This window comes from Chanodichthys erythropterus, chromosome 10 (genome assembly GCF_024489055.1).
Source record: "Chanodichthys erythropterus isolate Z2021 chromosome 10, ASM2448905v1, whole genome shotgun sequence".
Taxonomy (NCBI): domain Eukaryota; kingdom Metazoa; phylum Chordata; class Actinopteri; order Cypriniformes; family Xenocyprididae; genus Chanodichthys; species Chanodichthys erythropterus.
The window spans coordinates 12,741,866-12,761,651 of NC_090230.1; the positions used below are offsets into that span (position 1 = coordinate 12,741,866).

The 19,786-nt window shown below is 36.5% G+C and overlaps 1 protein-coding gene across 5 annotated transcripts in view; it reads right to left on the reverse strand.

Moving 5' to 3' along the window:
- nfia (nuclear factor I/A) overlaps positions 1-10,420 on the reverse strand; it is a 133,773-nt gene extending 123,353 nt beyond the window's left edge. For 2 of the 5 annotated variants that reach the window (XM_067396072.1, XM_067396073.1), the window contains exons 1-2: positions 9,608-10,417; positions 4,508-5,036 (exon numbers count right to left, since the gene is read on the reverse strand). In XM_067396072.1, the coding sequence (XP_067252173.1) occupies positions 4,508-5,036; positions 9,608-9,634 (556 nt within the window). In that variant the 5' untranslated portion in view covers positions 9,635-10,417. Of the gene's footprint in view, positions 1-4,507; positions 5,037-9,607 lie in introns of all 5 variants that reach the window. The other 3 variants (XM_067396070.1, XM_067396074.1, XM_067396075.1) reach the window with 3 other exon arrangements.
- Between the last annotated feature and the right edge of the window lie 9,366 nt (positions 10,421-19,786).

A 19,786-nucleotide genomic window follows, 5' to 3' on the forward strand; every position in this document is an offset into this window, starting at 1 on the left:
AAGCCCAGAGCACAGGTGTACCGCTCACGCCAGCTCTAGATTACTGCCCACTGCCTCCGCTCTCTAAACCCTTCACCATGCTCCCCAGGCCACCGTTATGTCAGCGAGGAAATGGAGTGTGATGAGTTGCATTTTAAACTAATTTTGCATCTTTTGCACAAGACAGGCAATCGTTTTAGAAGCACAACAATAGTAGTCAACGAAAAAGATGCATTAATGCACGGTCGGCATTGCTGACATCTAAAAAACCGCATTGGGCGCCAACTAACTAGTCCAAATCTGCGAGGAAAGATCGGCACTGACAATGCACATTAAACGGATTACACGAATTTGCCTCGCAATCAGGTTTAGGAGAATTTTACCCACTAAAGGCAAGTGGCTGTACAACAAGCATCTTACAGTGTTTCCCATCCCAGAACCATCTGCTTTGTTTAATCCAATCACATTGCAGCAGGAAAAAATGGTTCAAAAGGAGGTCAAATGCAATGATATTAAAACTGACTGTGCTGTATCCCATCATTGGATCCGAGCTGGTCCTTCATTACTGTGTCTCTGCCAGGGTGGTGGAGGGGTGCACAATCAGGACAGAAAAGTCATAACATGACAATGTATTTTTATGAATGGCCGACAACCTCATTTTTAATGAATGGTACTGTGTGAAAGAGCACAGTGGCATGGTCATTGTTGCAGTAACAGGGCTGGTCGGTGGGATTTAGCGAGCAGAAAGCAGGGGAGGATGGGTGCGAGGGGGTGGGTAGGTCCCAGCCCACAATGTGTACTGCAGTAACCACAACAAAGGCTGTGGTTTATCCCACAATCGCCTTAAATAGATCCAAATTATTGTTATTCCTCAGCCTGTGGAAAGGAAGAGAAATATAAAACGGCTGTAACACAAGATGTGCCAAAAGTCAGCCTCAAGATATCAGCGGATTCAGTTACTGGCATAAAAAAAAAATTTAAAAAATTCTACAAACCGCCGGCTTACTGTAGCCCTTGACCGGCTTTGCCTCGGCCCTAGCAAAAACTTTCAGCAAACTTCCCAGAACTTAATACGAATTTACAAAACTTATGACAGGGTGCCTCAAGCATGCGTCATCAAAGCTAACTAGTTTTGAAAGACACACTGTATAGTAAATCTCTTTATGGGCTCACATGGAAGTGGGTCAGACGTCTTTACAAACATTACACACGCAAACGGTTTGTTCGACGCAGCTCTGGGTCAATTAAGGTAAGTCCAGTATAAATATCTAACAGCCTGGCAGGGAATTTTGCACACAGGCCTAGTCTCGCGTTTGTTATCTATCTGCTCCAGCGGTATCCTTCCATTGTATAGTGAGACTGAAAACACTGCAAAAAGACACAACTACAGTTCACAACAAGTGAAATTACATTAAGTTGACATATATATCACGACAATGAATTCAAAGAACTCTTAATTGTGTTTTTCATCAAAATAAGTACTTATTAAAGGGTTAGTTAAACCAAACATTATGTCATTAATTACTCACCCTCATGTGGTTCCAAACCTGTAAGACTTTCATTCATCTTCAATACACAAATTAAGATCTTTTTGAATAAATCTGAGAGATTTCTGTCACGCGTCATTCAGGTTCGGTTGAGATTTTGCTTATGTTCGCTGATCAATGTTTCTATGCGAGTAAAAGCCTAAATTAAATCTGTTCATCATAAAAGTTTCTTCAGAAAATTTGGACTAAACCACTCAATTCATATGGATTAGTTTTCCGATCTCTTTATGAACTTTTTGAAGCATGAAAGTTGCAATTGCGTAGGCTGTCTATGGAGGGACAGAAAGCTCTCAGATTTCATCAAAAAGATCTTCATTTGCATTCCGAAGATGAACTAAACTTTTACAGGTTTGGAAAGAGATGATGGTGAATAATTAATGACAGAATTTTAATTTTTGGGTGAACTAACCCTTTAATGCATCAATTTGATTCTCTATGACAACACAATAGCCTTTTTTTTTTTGGTAATAATTTAGACTTAAACCTGAATTTGAATTTGAACTGGAACTACATCTTATTCTCCCATCTAGAAGTTTCTATGTTTCTTTTTTAAATTAACTTTTAAATTATTAAATTATTTAAAACTATTTCTTGTAGAGCTAGGGTTCTACAACTCTGCAAACAAAAAAGAAACAAACTGCCTGATTTTCATGTACTTCCAAAACCCAATGCTAAAAGGAAACAATCACTGGTGTAATGCTAGTCTGGGTCTCCACGACTATTAGCCCCTTTCGACTGGTTTAAATGGCACACCACTTTGTGGCCCAAACAAAACCACCTGTTTTAACAGGAGGTCAAGAGGGCAACCCAAAACCAAAGCTTGCCCTCCGCTTGACTGGCTGCTAATGGGAGTGGATGTTTATCTAGGAGGTCAAATGCCTTGAAGATGGGGTCACGACCCTAACATCTTAAGCCGTGACCTCTCCCACGTGTGGAGTGTTCCTGCCGTAAATTAGCCATGGTTGCATGTCCTCAGGCCTCAGTGAACACCACATTTGTGTCTTTTTCTAGTTCTCATGTTACTTTCTGTAAAGAGATTTATAGCATCTGACTAAAATAATAAAGCACATGACTATTGAAATTAGAAAGTGTTTTTCAAACATATATTCTAAGGAATATATCGCAAAAATAATGGAAAATGCGAAAATTTTCAAATATTGAAAAACATCGCAAAAGTTGTGAAATACAAACTTAAACTTACTGTAAATATAAGAATACAACTGGAAAATCATTTAAAAAAAACATGTATCTTTAGTGAAAAAATAATGACAAATATTGATAGAACTGAAAAATATTATAGGGAATATAATATATATATATATCTTACGTGAAAGTGAAAATACTGAAGTGAAAATACTAAAAACATATTGTAAGAATCAGGAAATACAGACTTAAACTCATATTATAGAACAATTATTATAAAATATTGAACAATAGTGAAAATATTGAAGAAATATTGAAAGAACTGAAGAAGTACAAACTTAAACTTACATATAAGAAAACTATTTTTTTTTAAAAATTGCAAATTAAAGCAAACATTAAGAAATACAAAATAAAAAAAAATTAGTAACTAATTTCTATTGTTCTGCTAGTTTATTTGAGTTTTCTGGTTACCTAGACTGAATTTAAATGTTCTTTTCCATGTTCTTAATGTCTGCTAATATCGATAGGTAGCTCTGTTATTGTCTAGATGAAGTGGGTGTGTTTTCTGGCCTGCACCCCTTTGCCCTGGCAAGACTGTGGGATAAATTTAATTACTGACTTTAGCTCCTCTCAGAAGCCCCACTTTCACCATCTGTGTATGAGGTCAGGCTCTCTTCAGATGGCTTTTAATCAAGGGGGCTCCAGCAATGCTCCACTGCTTTAAATAAGACAGAGGAGGAAACCTGATCGGCCTCTATGCAGGTCAGAGATGAGGAGAGAGAGACTCCCATGTCTTTCTTCCTCTTGTTCTCTCGCTGACGTCTCTTATTCACCATCGAATCAAAAAGAAAACCTAACTTCACAGATTAGGATGTTAGCAGGACGCTCCCTGCTGAATAGGCTTTCAGAACATCAAAACTGAGGATTTCGGCGAGCCGCGGGGAAACGCGTTTCTGTGACTGTGTCGTACTTATCCTCACAAAAAGCTCAAAAGGCTCCAGGCCTTTGTGTTCCCACCAAGTCAAAGTGATTCACACGCTCCCGTTTTGCAACCTGCCGTCTGCCAGATACCACGGTTTTCATACGTGGCGCTAAAGCTCACGTTTTACGGCTTTATCTCCGCCGTCTTCGGGTTACACTGAGTTTTCACTCTTTTTATCGGCACCTCATCACAGCATAAGTCAAGTCCGTACGGAACACGAGGAACGGCGGATGCGCACGCTGCCAACTCTCTCAGACTTCACTGCCACAATTTGTGCGAGAGAGGAAATGAATGTAATTAAGGTGCTCAGTTTGCCTGGCGAAACAAAGTGCGCTTCTTGTCTTCCAAGAGAAAGCTTGTGTTTGTGCCGCTGTCAGTGCAAGACGGATCCCCTGCCGCCTTCTGCCAATTAACAGTCGCTCCATCAGATATTTGCATCTGACTTTTCCACTGGAATTTTAACTCGACAGACAGTTGTTCTGTTTTATATTGCGCAGTGACTTTGCAATTAGAATAAATAGCTACAAATAAGTCACATTATATTTTTGACTTTTGAAAATTCACTCTCAAATTAACTACGTATTTACATAAAATATATTTTTCTTTTATTTATTTGTGAAAAGTGGCAGAAAGGAAGCAGAGGATTCGATTATGAGTTGCACAGACCGTATGGAAAAAAAAACTTGACGCACTTATCTTATTCTTCCCAGCTTTCTTATTGACTGTTGATCTATTATAAAAATGAAATAAAATAAAGTACAATCCATAATTTGCGATACACCTTTTGGCGCCCACATTGGTGTCACTCGCATCTTTATACGTTCGACAGATTTAGTGAATTCAAAACGGGACTTACCTGCATGCACGAAGTAGGCCAAGTACAGGTCGAGCTCCTTTACGGAAACTCCTATGTGATGCGGCTGCACACACAGCCCTGGGTTCGAGCACTGCGGAGACTTAACCAGCCTTTCGCCATCAGTACTTTCAAGCGGAATACCTTTGAATAAAATCACCATGACCAGGTCCAAGCGCCACACTTTGTCCGCTTGACGCAGGCAGTCAATTCTCCTCATCTTGCCCTTCTGGTCGGGGTTGGAGAGCACACAGCAAGGGGGCTTCTTCCCGGTGACAGTGAGCACAAAATCCTCACGGAACTCCGGCCGGATGTCCTTGCGGAGTTTGGCCAGCAGCCGCGATGCCCACTTCTGCTTGACCTCCGGCTTCTCGCTGAGCAGCTCGTCCTTCACGGCTCGCTCCTCTTCCTTAGACATGCGCTTCTCGTGCTTCTTGAAGTATTTTCTCTTGCGGGCCTGCAAGTTGAACCAAGTGTAGGCAAACGCTCTCACATGGGGCAGCAGTGCTTCAATGAAAGGATGGAATTCATCCTGCCAAGAAGGACAAGTAAGCAGAAATTAGTCCACATGAACACTATAAAAAACACAGTTCAAGTTTCAGAAAATCTTTAAAAAGTATATAAAAATGAAAATCTGAAAAAATATAAATTAAAATATAAATCACTTAAAAATATAAATGTGAACAAAGTTTTTTTTGTTATAGTTTCAAGTACAAAAATAACAACTGATTTTTCACAGCAGACACCATGAAAGCTAAGCGTGTGCATCTACATAAAATCCCTTTCGATTATTTTGAAAAACAGCCCTCAACAGCAGGAGTGTGTCTGTGAACCGAGCAGGGCAGTGTGTGTGTGTGTGTGTGTGTGTGTGTGTGTGTGTGTGTGTGTGTGTGTGTGAAGCTCGTCTAGGACATATCTTGGCTCTCTGGCAAGAATGTTGGTCTTTAGGGGTCTGCCAGGGCCGAGAAAAAGCAACAACCGACCAGGAAAATTGTAGTGCCTATTTTTATCTGTTCTCCATAAAAATGCACACACGATTCCAAAAACCGTGCTACTTCATTCGCTATCAGTGAGGAGTGTGTTGTTTTCACACAGGAGTGTGTGCGGGGCAGATTGTGCAGGGTTTTGGAATCCCTTCACCTGCCGCTGGTGCAAAACCTGGCAGAAAATCAATTTTTATAATATAATGACAAAAAGACCAGCGAAATATCGGCCGCAATATTAACGCATTTCTTTGTACACACTCAAAGTCAACCAGAGGATATAATCATGCAGGGATTTTTTTTATCTACAAAGGAAAGTATATTTTAATATTTACAGGATATTACTGTATCACCTGAAATGAAGTTATTTAGGAAAGCTGCATAATGCAATAACTGTAAACAATACACCCAAGGAAATATTACTACATAAACTAAGCATTTTTAATACTGTACATATGCTTAATTGAGCAATTATCAAAATAATAAATAGCCTATACTGTATGTGCATTTCTTTCTCTGTAGGGCTTGCTTGTCCATTTCTTTATTGTCTAAAGAAAAAAATAATAAACACTAATAATTGGGCAAATAAATAACGTGTGGTTTCTAATATGAAATAATTTGGGATTTTACACAGAAAATAACTCAGGGTTTTTATTACATAGAGAGAATAATGGCAGACTGCCAATCACTAGAATAACATTTCCACAAACAGCAATAGCCCTGCATCGTGTCCCAAAACCGACCGTGCGAGTACGAGAGGGCTGCCAGCAAGCAAGCAAAGTGCACTATGTGCTGAGCGCAGATTTCATTTGAATAAGCACAGATATGAATATAACGCGCTGGGCCTCGGACCAGTGCCTTTAGAAATTTAAAAATTAATTCGGTGTAATTTAGGAACCTTAATTAAATTAATTTCTCGGGCCAATTTCAAGCACTGCTGCTAATGTTTGTATTGTAATTAAAAATAATCACAATATACCATCAAGCAAAAATAAACAAATATTACAAAAAATACATAAATATAACACATTTGAATAATTATGGATGTGTATTAAGTTGCAGATTGAAATAAATATGGTACTGTTTGTGTAGGATTATTGTGTGTTATTCATAGACTCAACCACAGACTCCCTATAGATACATATTGCCATATCTCTTTTGTTACACCACATTAAATCAGGGATTTGCATAAGCATATATCATTATTATAGTGTACGGAACAATGTGTGTGCGTCTCCTGTGAGACACCAAAGCAAATGTATATGTTTAATCATATTGTTTCCTTCCTGTCCTGTTCAAGAATCAAACTCCCTTGCCTCCGAGGCATAAAAACTGTATTGTTTCATCCTACAAACCAGTGAATGAATTTCCTTATCTGCCTTCAACTGACTCTCCAAGTAACTTAATCCAAAGTCTGTGAAATATTGTTCCTCAATAACTGATATCATCTATTGTTGTGGCTTTTTATACATCTATATATTATGTTTTTATTTTAAAAAAGGATGTGTTGCAGACTTGTCTACATTCAAACTTCTTGTAAAAAAAATCAATAAGGAAAATCTCCAGACGAGAATCAAGATCTCTACTGTAAAAACACCAATAACTTTCAGTTCGCTAGCGATGTTTCTAAACAAAAGGAACAATTGCTAGAATTATGTGGTGAATGATACACAGCAGATCGTAATTTAACATGCAAATTATTCATGTTTCAGAGAGTGTTTTCTTCTGTTAAAATTCTAGCAATTTACAAAAACTGAATTCTAGGAAGATACACACTTGTAGTGGCAGAACAAACAGCTCTTTGCGTTTTGGAGCATGCTTGAGTGTCAGTATAGGGTCTGGTTAGCATGTCAGGTTTTTCCAGACTCCTAAAGTGTTTCAAGCTGAACCTCGCTGTCCTATAGTAAGGCCTCAGCAGGGAACAATAGTGCCTCGTGGCCAAAAGAGACAAGAGAGTTTTAACGCATGTAAAAATAGTACGAAATACGGACAATGTGAATGCACGTCTCTAAAAAGACAACTAATGTGATGTTAATACATTGAAAGTTATTCAATAACTAACGTAAGAGATAAAAGTATATTTTTGCATCAACTAAAATATAGGAAGGAGTTGAAAAATGTGTTATTTTGATTTTAAGGATTTTACTATGAAATAAAAGCTATATAAAGACGTGATTTTCTGGAACACAGAGGACTATTAAAGACGACACACACAAACACACACACACAGAGAGAGAGAGAGAGAGAGAGAGAGTAGACCTCATACTGCCTTAACACTGTAGCAGTGAGGAAATCAATGGCTCGTCTCAATTATCTTCAATACAACTATGATTCTTAGATATTCAATAATATCACTATCATATTACTTCCATTATTACTTAAAAAAACAGTGCTTTAAAATTTTTTGTAAGACTGTAAACTGCACTGTTCTTCTAAATTTTGCATATCGCTTGTTTTTAATAAGTACTGTTGGCAACAAATATTGATAGTCAAGTAAATAAAATATATGAGCTATATATGAGTTTTTATGTGAGGTGTCGGTCAGTGATAATGTGTCACAATTATAGTGATTGACAAATTATCAAAAGCTTCCCCATGGTTCTGCATGGATTTATAACAGAAATAAATAAGCTATAAAATAACTAAAATCCAAGTCTTGCGTTATCAAATCAATGAAAAGACGACTTAAAGTTTAAGCTTTCTCAGCTCTTCTTTCTGTGCACATTACATATAATTTGTCTTTTTTCGCATGAATCCTCTTCAGTGTCTCCAAACAGACTGTAACTAACATGGTCAAAAGAACGACCCTATACGTGACACAATACTGAGGCCTTCTCCTTTGTTTTGTGCATTCAATAAAACACATTTAACCAAACAGTTTAAAATCATATCAAGTCTACAGTATAACACTACAGCTTTTCCAGACCTGTCACCTCACTTCACCTGCCACCATGATTCAGACAATGGCTGGATTTCTTTTTAAACCTCCTTTAACCCTCTCGGTTGCTGTTTAACTCTATTCCACTTTAGTTTTTATTCTGTGCCGATCACAAAAGTACGTAAAGCAACAAACAAACAGCTTGTTTAGGTTATCAGACATGACAGCACCCAAACTAAAACAGTCTTAACTTTTAGATTGTACTCAACTTCAATCAATGTTAAGTTTTTGACACAACTGCTGCTAAAAATCCTGTGTGTGTGTGTGTGTATATATATATATATATATATATATATATATATATATATATATATATATATATATATATATAACAGTGAAAAAATCTAATCAAAGAGTTTCTGATGACTGGAGAAGAAAAAGTCTCGTATAAAATAGCAGAATTCTTGCTGGCAGCTGGTTCAAAGAGAAAACGGCATAGTTGTATAGATATTTAATAATAAAGTGCCCTTAAATATGACTATTCTGATCTCAGATGTGCTTTAAATGTGCATACATTTATGTGATGTTTAAACTTTAAATCTCCACACTTTCAAAAATAAAGTTCCTTATTTGAACCAATAAGAAAAACAGTCTGTGATAGTAGAACCTTTATAAGTCCTGCAAAAAGTTTTTTATTTAGCATTTCTTTAGATTTCTGACGCTTTAAAGAACCCAGAGTCCAGTGTACTGGACTCTGAAAAACTTACAAATGTAACATCAAAAACTTTTCCCCAAAAAATACATTTAAAAAAAAAAACATAAATCACCCTATAAACAGAGGTTTCTTTGCTAAAAGTAAGAACTGTTAAAGAACTTTATATTTAACAGGGTAATCAAATCAAATGTGCATAAGGTTGACTCTGCAGGCTTAGAGTAACGTTTTCTTTCCTGCACAGCACTATTTAAAGCTTAACTTGCTAAATAAAATCTCTCCCTGCGCAAAAGCGGCTAGAATAAAATACAACTGTAGCTATATAAATGTGCATAAGAAACATATATGTGTGTGAGGTGGGCGCCATCCACCATGTGGTAGTTCAGTTGGCTCTGTCAGAGCAGAAATGCCTTACTACACACTAAGTTACTTGTCTTAAGCAAAGGTTAGCCCCTATCCGTGCTGTCCCGGCCAAAGACACCGCTCAAATGCAACAAACAGAGTTAATAATAGACGAAAATATCACTTACCTGTGTTAGGCATAGCGGAGAATACATATCTGTCGGTTTTAACTCTTGAATTGGCGATGTATATGTTGTGTGTGCGTGTGTGTGTGTGTGAGTGAGGGTGTGTATGTGTGAATGTATGGGGTGTGTGTATGTATATGTGTGTATGAAAAGAGAAAAAAAAGAGAGACAGAGAAGAAGGGAGAGAGGGAAAATAAAGCCTTGCTTCTTGCTTTCACATTTCCAACTCTGCGAAGTGCGCGCGACGCTTCAGCGCTCCATAGAGCTGAACTTTAACCCCGCCTCGAGTTACACACATCTACTGTACTGTACTGTTAAAGCCGTATATCCAAACTTTCGGCATTATCATCAACTGCAGCCTAGAGAAAAGTCCCGACGACGGATGGATGGAAGTAGCCTACAGTACACGGAGATTTCACAGAGCCATGAGTGAAACTGTAGTGATGAACCGCCGGGAGGAGCGATTATTTCATCTTGCGGTCATTTGAATAGAAAAAAAGATAGAAAAAGTTGTCCGGATGCGTTACAAAAGTCGCGTTTGATTCATTCTTCGCTGTCTCTTATAGCGCCGCGCCGCGCTGCGCGCTTGCATCCGCCGTGAGGCATGTGGCGGTGCGAAGCAAAACTGAGGCGGATTTACGAGCAGCGAGGAGGGCTCGGCATGCTTAGGAAGATTGTAATATCCTTAAAACCCCCTGTTGCAAAAGCTGCCACTTGTGTCGTGGTTAGTTTCGACCTGAGAGAGAGAGAAAAAGAGAGAGAGAGAGAGAGAGAGGAAAAAAAGTGAAGAGCACGATTCGAGTCCGCTGAGACGAAGCTCCCGTTCACTTTTGCCGTTCAAACTCTTGGGCTCTCCCATCAGCACAGCGCCCTCAATATCGGCACGAGAGCCACACACATGCGGGACACGAGAAATATGCACTCCCAATGCCGTTGCACTTCGTATGCACGAAGTACTGTAATGCAGAAAGTGTGATAATGCATTTAACATGTTTTGACATTTTATGCACTGATTTTTGTGTATTTGCCTCCGCTTTATTTTAAACACATAAATAAATTTGTACTTTTGGAAAAGAAACGTTTGGAAAAAATAAGACGTTCCTACAGCATTCACTGTCCTCAGTAGTGTGTTATCAAATGATAAAATCATTGCAGATTTAACAAATAATACATTTAATTTAATTTAAAAGGTGCTTTTGCATAAGCTGCAAAAGTGCAATCAAATAACTGCTTCTACCTGCTAAATAGGCTACATTTTAAAAAACTAAGTAAAATGTTTTAACATAGGCTTAAAAAAAAACAAACAAAAAAAACACTGATTATAGCAAAATGCTATAACAGAACAACCAATCAGTAAATGAATAAAGTCTCACGAGCCTTGATTACAGTTCTCGCTTCATTTCGAGTCGGACATGACGAAAGCAATAACTAGTTAGTACGCGAGATTCATACTTATTGATAATTATTCTGACTCACTAAAAGAACCAGTTCAAATGAGTCAATCGTTTGGGAATCGCTGTAGCCTTTGTAGTTGATTCACTAAAAAGAATCGGCTCAAAAGAGTCATTCGTTCGGGAATCGGAATACATTGTTCGCGCTAAGTGTTTTAATTAAGTAAAAAGAACCTAATTCATTCGCTAATCGGACTGTACTGATCGCGCAATGATTATGATTCACTCAAACGCACAGAATAGAGCGTCATCAAAATCTTGCGGTTTTGGATTCTCGGAACAGATGGCTTATAATTCTTCAAAAAACATTCTTTCTATTAGGCTACTACAACTGCAATAAATAAACCAATGTTTTTTTTTTTTTTCTTCATGCTTACGTAATATGTCTATTCGACCCCAAGTATATCTGTAGGCTACCTAATCTGTAGCCTATTGTTTTACAATATTTTGAAACGGGCCAGTTATAAGCATCAATGTTTTCAGTATCATCTTTCACTTCTGTGAGCCCCGTCATGAACGTCTGTCAGACTGATATGCGGCTGACAGGTTCCTTAACAGCATATGCCTATTAATATTTATATCAAGGATTTTGATAGGCTATTTCAAAGAGACAATGGAACAGACCAGACCAAATGAAACTGCATGTTTTCAAAAATGTCAAACCTAAACAGGGTCATCTAAACAACTTACATGATTTAAGATATGGACACTAATGGACAAGCGACTGCCAATGCAATGTTATGTTTCTAATCACGTGTGCTGAACGTGCAAACATCATTAATAAGAAAACCTAGTTCATGTAATTAGTTTGGTTGGCACTCAGCACCGTTTTATTATTAACCACTCTCGCTGTAAGTCAATCGGGCGCCCCCTAGAAAACGGCAGCGTGCAGGATTCGTTTCAGTGCACACAGAAAAGTGTTTCAGAAAGACGGGATGGTATTCTAAATGAGATATCAATCTGTTAGGGGAATTAAAAAACAAACAAAAAACACCATATTCCAGAAAGCAAGCATTTGATATGCATAATCTGGTACATATATATGAGTCGAGACTGAGCATTAAACAGTGAAACAAACACCAAGGTGCGTTTTGTTTAATGCAAAATAGGTAATAATTAACACAGCGCTATGTATGATGGAAATGAAAGGAAACTGCATATTAATTATGCTCACAACTCACAGTCACACTAACTTGCTGCAGGTGCAGGTCCTTCCCTCTGGTGTTTTCATGAGCTACTCTGTGATTGGGCAAAACACTGAAATTCAAAGCTCACAACGTCGCTATTGGGCAAGTTTCACACGCATGTGACAGCAACCACTCCTGACACTCGGTTTCTTGGTAAACAGCCTCACGGAACACTAATAAATTAGACTGGGAATAGAGAGACCGCTTATCTTCATGATATCAGACTTCCGTTTTGTTTTGACAGCCTGACGGGAATGCAAAAGCTCAACATGTGCAACACGGTCAGTCAGACCTGACGGTGAAATGTGTCGTTTCAAACGTTATGCTGTACTATAAAACTGACACATTTAAGTAGGAAACATACTGGATATAAAACCAGTTATTTTCTATTTATTCTTTCCAAACATTTTGAATGGTCTACTCTTGACCTTGAGCGAAAGGGAAGTGATTCCTATATGAGCTAGGCTATAATTCTGTCACTTAGCCTATCTTAATGTACAATACAGTTTTCTTACATTTAGATTGAGGTGGAAATCAAATTTATTAGCACTTAAAGACCTTCTTTGATTAAGTTTTCTGTTTAAAACAGCTAAATAAATTTGCTTTAAAAATAGGCTACATTTTGTTTATTTAATTTCGAGAAATGACCCTTAAACACAACATGTTTGTAGTAAAGCAAAGAAAAACTGAGAAAAAAAGAGATTCCTCTTCACTCCTGGATATGTCTCAGGTGTGCACTTTAACTCCATATAGCCTAGAACAAAAGATGCAACAGATTAAGCAGTTTGCGCTGGTTTAGCTCCGCAATTGTAATCTGAATGGGAACTTTATTATTGAACGGAGGAAACTTTTCTCGACGTCTCGCTTGTCAAGTAATACAAAGGGAGTCGCATGGCAGCATTCATTTTAACACATGAACCGCCTGTATTTAATCATGCAGCCTTTACAAAACTTAAAAGCGGCCTAGAAACTTCAAGAGATTTGGATCAATGAATCATCCGATAATCAGATTCACATTAGCCTTATGTTTCAGAATTCGAAATTAAATATTATTTGATTGTGAAGCACCTTTAAATGCTCACTTAGGCCAGTTATTAAGATACTTACATTTAGGCTATATGCATTGATTTCAGCACTGATTGGCTGAACAGCGCCTATAGGCCTGGTGACGAACTTTTCACTCACGAAGTTGGCGGGAAGAGTCAGGTGAACTGAAAACTATCAAACAAAAAAGCAGTTTAGTAGATATTTTTTTATCACTGACAACAAATATTTGCGAAAATTTTAACAGAAATGTACATGACATTCTGTGTCAAACATCAACTTCATATTTACTTTGAAAAGTATAAATTAATGCCATTGAACGTGATGATCTTAATGACCTTGAATTTTAACACTAGATTTAGGTTTAAATATGGCATTTAATTCAGACTCTATGCCTATTTCAAATCGTGATATTATAAACAAAAAACGTAATTAAAAGTACAATATATTAATAAAAAATTGACGTGTTGTCTCAATGAGTTACAAAACCTACACCGTTTATTCAGGTTTATTTTCCATTGATCCTTTATGAGGCAAGACGAATGTTACCAAGCATTCAATCGGATAACCAAAAATAAATAATAATAAAAAAAAATTTAATTTATATTAAAATTCTAAAATTCACATAATTTTGTCTCGTTTAATTGTGGCAGACATTAGAGACGCCTTTATAGCATTTTCTGCCAAGTTCTACGAGAATGCAGTGAATGCCAAGGCAACTGTGCCAAGGCTTTTGGAGGCAGAGTGGCAAAGACGAAGCAAAAACTGCAGTGTGTAAAGGGCAACGGAGCGAACTACAGGGATTGAACTCTTCGAAAGAAACCATATTTGGGGTTTTATGATGCATTTTCTGCTCATTTTTAAGTGTGGAAAAAGTCACGGGACCAAATCAGGTAAGGCACCTAATCCACTTGGATGGAGTTTCTCCTCAACTTGAGTGGTGGACGTGAGTACAAATCACTTTTTATTCGAGATTAACACAAGAAAAGGAAAAAATGAATACATCTGCGAGGTCTTATTTGAGAATCCATTCGGGCTTTAGCGGGTGCGAAAGCACATCGCTGCCAGACGAGTATGCATATGTGTGTGTGTGTGTGTGTGTGTGTGTTGAGGGGAAAAAAAGTGCGCGCTGAAGTTTCTCTGAACATCTCGATAGTCTTCAGGGGTAAAAATGCATAAAACTCAGCGTTAGATCGCCATCTAATGAAAAAACATCCTCAACATGGCTAAAATGTATAGTGTAAAAAGTAAATAACGCCGCAAGTTATGGCTATTTGTTTGGTTTTCAATGAGTTAATGTTGCTTATCAATTTAATGGGCCAATACAAAATAGCTAAAAACAGTAGTAAAGCACTTTTAATCACTTCTAAATTTATGTAGCTGCGGGAACTTGTGAATGACAATTTCTATTATAGCCTACTTAAAAAACGAGGTATTTTTATATTACGCATGTTGTAATATCACGAAAAAAAATAAAACATATCGGAATGTCTATAAATTGTCAATATTGCATTTGAAAATGCTATTCTCGTACACTTCTCATTATAAAGCACGCATCTTAATTTATAAACAAATAAATTAAAGCAACTCGAAATATTGACATATTTAAATGATTGTAGTTTGCTTAAAGGCATTCATGTCAAAATCACCCGTATAGACTCTTTGTACAGGATGCGTCAGTTGAAAACTAATTATAAATTGAGTTCCAGCTGAAATCATACTCATATATAACAAAACAATAAATCATACAATGCAAACGAGGTAAGGAAAATGTTAGTCAGGAGAGATGCATACATCCATATAAAGATGATTTAATCTGACGTGAAAAAATACGCTCACTGTAACCGTGCACAAGAACTATTAAAAGCCATAAAAGAGCAAGAAAGTAGTTTTTGTAAAGGTGAGTGAAATAATATCTAAAGAGGAGAATTCATTAAATAGATAACAGATAAAATTTTGATACCATTAATATAAATATAGACAGATCCAGATAAATAGGATATAGATAAAATTATGCTATACCATTTAAACCCAAATATGTAAAAGTGGAGTAAAATAATATATTAATGCTATAAACAATCATATTATTATTTAATAATATTATTATTATTAAATTAAAGATATATAAACTTATTACATCATGCATAATGCCAAAATATTTCGTTTTGGTGTCATACAAAACCATTAGGCATTTTATTATTATTATTATTATTATTATTATTATAGTTGTCGTTATTATAATTATTAATATAATTTAGAATATAAATGATTATTTATAATGGACTCAATGCTTCTCATCATTAATTTAGCCCGACGTCCTCCTCCATTCTATCCGGCCAGGCATCAAATATAGGTAGAGACTCCACCTAGAGGCTGTAATCTGAACTGACAGGACTCGAAACAACATCAAAATCTTGTACCAAGTGTGTGTGTGTGTGTGTGTGTGTGTGTGTGTGTGTGTGTGTGTGTGTGTGTGTGTGTGTGTGTGCTTTTGTTTATATTACATTGTGGGGACCAAATGTCCCCATGATGTAATATAAACCTGAGTTCACCTACATCGTGGGGACCAGCCAGCGGTCCCCACAATGTAAATGGGTTTATAAATCATATAGAATGAGTTTTTGTGAAAAAGTAAAAGTTTGCACAGTTTCCTGTGAGGGTTAGGTTTAGGGGTAGGGGCAGGGTAGGGGGATAGAATGTACAGTTTGTTCAGTGTAAAATGCATTGAAGTCTATGGAAAGTCCCCACAATTCACAAAAACAAACATGTGTGTGTGTGTGTGTGTGTGTGTAAATAACAAGTCAACCTTACCTTTTCAGACACACTTGCGTAATATAATTCAAATTATAAGGGGATCAGTAATTTGTCAAACACTTTGCTTAAGATCATTTTAAGAGTAGATATATATTTTGTGTGGTAAATAATGTGTGGTAAGCATAAATAAAAGTAGAAAATGTCAAGAATAATATAATAATTCCAGATTAGCTGTAATATAACTTCTGTATTATTTTGTACAACTAATTATAATACATATGATGAACATTTTTGATGAACCATGTTCAGAAAATTTCATCAGTCCAATGTCTGTGATGTCCAAAATATATAGAATATTTACTTTCAGTAATGACAAGCCAATGCAGAGCATAGCAAAACAAAACAGTTCAAACTAATGTTTGGCTTCAGTCTGAATGATCTGGAGTGGAGAGTGAACTGGAGATGTGTAACTAATTCACCTTTTTTTCTTGCATTCCATTAAAAGCCACAAGAGGGTGATCTTTCTATACAGAAGCCCTTTTGATATCCAGTCTGAGCGTCTGTAACCGTGAGCCCTCCTTCCAGTTCAGCAAGAGTGCTTTGTCCATCAATGCTGAACTTAAACCGCTTCGGAATGTTGTCAAATATCACATGCACTTCAATAAAGAAATGCTGGAAATCTTGACAAATATTTCTCATTTTGTAATTAAAAAGAGGACAAAGTGCACACTTTTCACTTGACATTCACCCAAATGAGGCCGATTTAAAGATTTGTGTTTGGGAATGATAAACGCAGTGGCTATCCAAATGTAAATACCACCCAAGCATGGGAGTCCCATGCTCAAACGGCACACACCTGGAGCGTCGGCACTGTGGGGCAGGATTTTTGTGGAATTGGGGGTAGATGAGGGGATTGTGTGGAGTCGCTGGATCCGGGGCTGCAGTTCTGCTTAGGCAGCCGGAGGGTAATAACATTATCCAGCACCATAGCAGCTTGCCTTCGGGGCTTTGCCAAACCGGGCCTTATGAATAAACAACAAGAAACACGACAGAGGATCCCCTTACTCTACCTCTATTGTGCTTTTAAATAGGCTGATGCTTTAATACACTCAGAGTTTGCATGTCTACGAAATGACAGGTGACTTTTAAAAGGGGATGGAAAACATGTATAAAATGGCATGTTTTTTCAAAGAAGCATATTCTGAGTTAAGTACAGGTTAAAGTATATTATTGCCTGCAAAAATAATTTCTTTAATGCCAGTGAGTCAGCTACAATGGAAATGAACAGGGTACAGTATAGCCAAAAGATGTAAATAATAGTGTTTACATATTTTAGAGTGAAATAAAAATCCCTTACTAACCTTTTAGTTACTGCATAGTGTTGATTACCTCAAAAAAAAAAAAAAAAAAAAAAAATTTTTAAAGAAAAAAATCTGCTACATTGAAGCAGATACAATTGAAATAAATGTGGCAAGTCTGTGTTAAAATATTCACAGTTTTACTAGAACAGCCACAAGACATAAGCAATAAGAGTGTTAACATGAGTTTACTGTGATAAAATCACTTACTAACCTTTTCAGTGTAAAGCTTATTTTACAACTTTGTCGCCACAATATTGCTGAAAACCCTAAAACAACTGTGAAATGATGGTTTAAACAGCTTTATGGCTCAAATAATATACAAGTTTAAACTTTAAGATTCATATTTCTGCTTTTAACCCTTCAAAAAATTGGCCTCATTCACTTCCTTTGTAAGCGTCTCACTGTAACCTTGATATTTTTTTTTAAAAGAAATGAAGGATGCAATAAATATTTGTGGTTAGCAACATTATGCCACCAGAGTTGTTTTAGAATTATTTTTATATTATAGTATTTTGAACTTTTATATTTTCAGTTCTCATTTAAATTTTAGTGTTTAAGTCAGTTGTGCTCTTGTCATTTTTATTATTATTATTTAATAATATTTCTATTAAGCTTTAATTTGTAATGCAGTTCTTATTTTAGTCATTTTATTATTTTAACTACAACGTATTTTATTTCAGTTAGGCCTAGCTGTCGAGGATACTTTTCTATTTTTCATTTAATTTTTTAAAGTTTAAGTTCTTCAATTATTTATATTGTATTTTATATAAGCTTTATTACAATTACTAATTAATATATATATATATATATTTTTTTTTTTTTCTTTCTTTTTAAGGTTTTGGTTTTAGTCAAAAATAACACTGCATTCCAAAATTGCAGTCAAGTGAGCTTAACTTGTATTGCACTCCTTACTTGTTCCTTTAATATTTAATTTTTGTTAAAAAATAATTGAATTTTCTACATTTTTTTAGAACTACGACTTCAAAATCCCCATTGTTCAGTCAGCGTTGAGAGAATGTATCCATGGAGTGTGTGTTTGTGTTGGTAAGGGTGAGACGGGGTGGGGGAGGAGTGCTGGTGCTGGTTTGGAAGCAGTGGGCTCCACCTGCTGCCACTGAGATGCCAGCGCTGGAATACGGCCAGGATTGGCCCATAGTAAACCTCTCTCTCTCTCACACACACACACAAACACACACACACACAGGAGATCTGTGAGTCAGGCCTGCACAGCACTCTCTCCTCATTCACAAACACAAGCTAACAGGCACGACTCGGCTCGCATTCACTGTGTGTTGTTCAATAAATAAAACTGTTTCCTCCAAGCGCCACAAATACTGTGAACAATAGGACTGATGTGGTGTTTAAAGAGCGATTGGGGGTAGATTAATGAAGAGCGGTGCTTACGACAGTTCTAATGAGTGCGGTGCGCTGCAGACAGAGGCCTTGATAAGATGAGAGGCAGTTGTGAGAATAAAGAGGAGTGAAAGGAGACAGATGGGCCTTACGACGGTGTGAGGAGACAGGAAACACACACACACACACACACACACACACAAGGAGCCATGACGAGTATCTCCATGACTGTGTGTTACAATCGTCTTCTGTAAAAACCACACAGGGATGATGTAATGAACGTCAAGTGGGAAAGAAAACACTTAAGTGCAGAATTTTTTATTAAACTTTTTTAAAAAGGGATGCAAGATATATTGTTGAAGTATTATTATTATTATTTGCTCATTTTTGGCAATGAATTAGGCTGCTACCAGATGTAGGTCCATTTTGATAAATTTAATCAGTAAACTGGTAGCTTTGAAATGAATTAAATGACTGATGAATATTCAAAAATTTCTGGATGATTTTTAAAAATCAATTAACAGAATACTCTCAAAAAGCACAACTTCTTGCTGAAATCAAAAGTTTAGGGTCAGTATTTTTTTTAAAAAGATATTACTATTATTATTGAGCAAGGGCACTTTAAATTGATTAAAAGAGACTTCTTTCAAAAACATAAAAAAAAATGACTTAAACCCAAACTTTTGAATGATAGTATATATTTTAGAGCTGGGTATAATTAGATAAAAAAGTACTTAACATTAATAATAACGCATATGACTTTTTCAGGTATCTATGTTTTCCATGAATGTGGGAATCCTGAGCTTTCCACCATTTTCACAGAACAATAAATGTTTTACTTTAATTTTTAACACTTTATGAATTTAATACCAAAATGAATAACTTCTTGACTTTTTTAAATTAATAATTTAAATTATTTTCCATGGCTTTATTTATTTATTATTTTTAGACATTTCCATTTCTAGAACCGAGGGAATCCTGCATTTTCCATCATTTTTATGTACAGTTTAATGGTTTTTAATTCATTCATTT